The sequence below is a fragment of the Morone saxatilis genome, unplaced genomic scaffold (genome assembly GCF_004916995.1).
Source record: "Morone saxatilis isolate NCDOM2014 unplaced genomic scaffold, NCSU_SB_2.0 Contig2, whole genome shotgun sequence".
In the NCBI taxonomy this organism is placed as follows: Eukaryota; Metazoa; Chordata; class Actinopteri; family Moronidae; genus Morone; species Morone saxatilis.
The window spans coordinates 26390647-26394852 of NW_023339762.1; the positions used below are offsets into that span (position 1 = coordinate 26390647).

The 4206-nt window shown below is 44.8% G+C and overlaps 1 protein-coding gene across 1 annotated transcript in view; it reads left to right on the forward strand.

The window, feature by feature from the left end:
* The window catches only part of LOC118330171 (nuclear factor of activated T-cells, cytoplasmic 3-like), a gene marked incomplete in the record, with an annotated part of 16661 nt that overhangs the window by 4099 nt on the left and 8356 nt on the right, over positions 1–4206 (forward strand). Inside the window, 4 exon segments of the mRNA XM_035664620.1 lie at positions 1–271; positions 917–1315; positions 1685–1847; positions 3903–4102. Of these exon segments, the coding sequence (XP_035520513.1) occupies positions 1–271; positions 917–1315; positions 1685–1847; positions 3903–4102 (1033 nt within the window).

Below are 4206 nucleotides of genomic sequence, written 5' to 3' on the forward strand. Positions count from 1 at the left end.
ATGAGGTGGAGGGCGAGCTGCGCGATGCTGCCCGCCTCGCCCTGGGGTCCCCCCTAGGATCACCTGTGGGGTCCCCGGGCTGCGGGGGCGGGGCCTTTGGGGTGGAGCTGTGGCAGCAGATGTACCAGCATCCTTCAGCCTTCAGCCCGGCGCTGTCGCCTCATCAGTCGCCACGCCAGTCGCCCCGCCAGTCGCCACGCCAGTCGCCCTGCCACTCCCCTCGTACCAGTGTTACAGAGGAGAGCTGGCTGAACCGACGGCCCACCTCCAGGTACAATATTGTGTAATTAGTAACTTTATTTATTCAGAGCAGTAGTCTCGTTGAGATCAAGACCTGAGAGAAAGAAACATTCATGGTCAGACAACCACTGGACTGTATTTTTGGTTTATGGTTTACAAAACAAGCAGTTTCATTTTCACATGTTGAATATGAATCTTGAATCTGCCATCGAGCAACAAATAAATATTTAAGTACTGATTAGGAAGAATAATGTTAACACACAATGTAAATAGTGAAGGACCAAGAGTAGAGCCCTGTGGCACCCCATTACTGAGTGTGAGCATGGAACCAATTCAGTGCAGCCTCCTCTAGACTTATAGGCAGGAGTTTATAAACGACGGTATCAAATTCAGCTTTTAAGAGGTCAGCAAAAAAAATCCAGTTAGATTTTTCATTATTTACATTTTATTGATTTCTACAGTTTACTAACGTCAGCATGCTAACAGCTCTTTAATGTTTACCTTGTTGAATGTACATTTCTCTGAGAGACAGAATCTAAAAATAAAACATTATTTATTTTTAAGAAAATAAGTATAATCCAAGAAAAGAGAAACTATATTATATCATTATATGGATTTAATAAAGAGAATGTGATTAAACACTAAAACACTAATCCCGACCGGATTTCTTTCGCAGGCCGTCATCCAGACCGACCTCCCCCTGCGGGAAGAGACGCCACTCCAGTGCCGACCCCTACGCTCGCTCACCCTCCCCTCACCACTCCCCCAGCCCCACGCCGGGCGCCTCTCCGCGGGGCAGCGTGACGGACGACACCTGGGTGGGAAGCCCCGCCGGCGCGCTGGGATCCCTCCTGATGTCTGGCTACCAGGAGCTGGACGTCCCCTCCAAGACCAGGAGGACGTCGGGGAGCCAGCTGGGCCTCCTGGCCGGACAGGGAGACCCCGGGCTGGAGCCCTTCCAGGACTCCCCGACAGAGGAGGGGCGCGAACAGGACGGCCTGGCCGAGCTCTTTCTTCAGGTGCCCTCCCACTTCAGCTGGAACAAACCCAAACCTGGAAACCCTCCTCTGTTCAGGTTGGCTTCACTTCTCTGAAGCTGTTGTTGCTTTTAAATGTGCTCAACATTGTTCAAGGAAAGATTTTCTCTTTCTGGACGTTGAATTTACTTTCATATCTGCCTGTTAAACGTAAAATATGTAGTTTCTGCAAAGTCAAACCAGACTCTCTCTATCTCCCCCTGGAGGCTGACTGCAGTACAGCTCATTCTATCCTTTTAGGTCATTCTTATCACGCTTAATTGGTTATTTGAAGATATAAAAAAGGAGTTTCACGTCATGATTGACAGCTGGGAACCCTTTAACTCCCTTCAGAGAACCACTACTGAAGGAACAGTTGGTTGGTTGGTGACGTACAATATCTGATCGTCTGTTGTCTCTGCCTCCAGTATCTCGTCGCCTCCTCCTCTGGACTGGCCTCTACCCAGCCAGTTTGACCAGTGTGAGCTGAAGGTGGAGGTCCAGCCCAGATCCTACCACAGGGCGCATTATGAGACGGAGGGCAGCAGAGGGTCCATTAAGGCAGCGACTTCAGGACATCCTGTCGTCAAGGTAAGACCGACTCACACACTCACTCACCCTGGTTTTTAAAACAAGGTTTCCTGACAACTTAATTCTGACGTCTGTGCTCAGGTCTCTGAGAAAGAGGGTTTTAATGTCAGTGGAGCATTCTGGGATGCAGGAAATGTTCTGATACAGACGGTTAGAGCTTGTTTGCACATGACGTTCCTGTGGTACGAACAGGGGCGGATGTAGAGAAATATTGATGGGGTGTCCAGAGGGTACCAAACGTTGTTCATAAGAGGGAAAAATGCCAGAAAGTGACTGAAAAACGGCAGAAGAAATGGCTTTACTTTGCCGTCATACAGCCCGTCCTGACTGGAGCCATTGTTTTCATCTCTGCTCTCTACAAAGCCAGACTGACTTTGGTGCTTTAACACATTAGTTTCACGTCCAACATATGTTGCCGTTTTCTGTCTAATATTCTTTAAAGTAGCTCAGCATCATCAGAATCAATACACAATATAATCAACATCTTAACTAACTATTTGAATTTCGGGGATCAATAAAGGTGCTTGTTATCTTTAAACTTTGTATTATGTCTCCTGTCAAATCTTGGTCAAACTGTAATGAGGAAGCTATGTCTTCATTATTTATTTATCAGATAATGTTGAATTTATTGACAGAAAATTATCTGACAGCGATTTTGAATCAATGAATTTGTTAAGAAAATATTCCAGGTGAGGATTTTCCACGTCTTTCTGTTTCTATCATTGTAGATACAACAGGGTTTTGGGTTTAGACTATTGGACTCTCTGAAATCTGTTATCAGAACAGAGAGGTGAAGAGCCACTGAGCGATGTGTCGGCTGATGTTGTGGGCGAACAGCCACGTGGATCCTCCTGGATCAGAGGACAGAGGCCGGCTGAGGCGAGTAAAGCTCCGTCAAGGCCTCGCGTGTAACGGACACCAGCGGGGCTATTCTGGGTGTCGCATTCTGCTGAACCCGGACCAGCTTCCTGCTGCAAGATGTGTAAAAACTCACAGTGCTGCTGTGTCACACAGGAAACTGAAGCTGTTTGTTTGTGAAATCCACAGAACAGCAACACGCAAACTAGAATTAATATAAAAGTGCAATATGCAAATCACAAGAAGCTGTTCTGTAGCGCTGCCTACGAATCTCCTCCAGATTTAAGAAGTTAAGTTTGTTTAGTACAGACTCCAACAAATGTCACGTCATCGTGTTTTTAATATTTTTTTCAGTGGAAATTAAATTTGTGATGTAAAAATGATCCTTCCTACTAATCGATGTTTTTACCATATCGTCCCGGATCAAACCTGCCATCATGCTTTTATTTAACTTTTATTTTAGAAACTAAATACTTTTATACATTTGTTTGGTTTTATTTCTTTATTTTTATGTGTTTTATTATTTATTCATTTATGTTTAATCTATTTGTTTGTCAGTTTTCATAACTTATTATTATTTACTTCATTGTACAAACCAATATTTATTGAATATGAACTTTATTGAATTTATCAGGGAGCTTTTTTATAGAGCAAATAAATGTTAGAAGTATATCTTTCCTTATTAATGACGCAGGTACGCAGGGTCCTGGTGGTTAACAAGGTGTCATCAGAATTAGTTTTACTGAAGTTAGTTACAGGCATAAGATCGTCATCAGTGTGCGAGCCACATCCCGGCTTACGGGGGAATTATTTTCTGATCTGAAGTTCCTCCTGGAAGCTGTGAATTCTGCACAGTCTTCAACCAATCTGTAGTTTCCTGCACAAACAGTTGAGTCATAAGTCACCAAACTCACTTCCTGGTTTCTAGTGTTGAAGATGCAGACGTGTGCGACACCAACATCACACATTGACCCTTCAAAGAGTCGATGTTATTCTCACTTCAGTTTGTAAAACTTTCACACAGAATTTCATTGCAAATAAAATGCCTAAGAACATCACAACATGCATCACAGTTTTGTTGTTAATAAGACATGAGCTCCTCAGTAGTTCGCCAGTTTCTACACATCTAACACAGCCGTCGTCTGTCAGGAGGAGCAACGGTTGATCTGATGTGTTTCGTTGAATCTTTGTCTCCAGCTGACGGGATACAGCGAGCAGCCGGTCAGCCTGCTGCTGTTCATCGGCACCTCCGACGACCGCTACCTTCGCCCTCATTCCTTCTACCAGGTCCACCGGGTGACGGGGAAGATGGTCACCACCAGCTGCCAGGAGAAAATTATGGGTTGCACCAAAGTCCTGGAGATCCCGCTGCTTCCAGAGAACGACATGTCCGCCAGGTAACAGAGCTGGATGTAGAGCTGATTCTTAAGGCATCAAAGGTTATAATGTCTATGAAATTCACTGCATCTCAGACCAGAACTTTGTTAGTCTTTCCAACAAT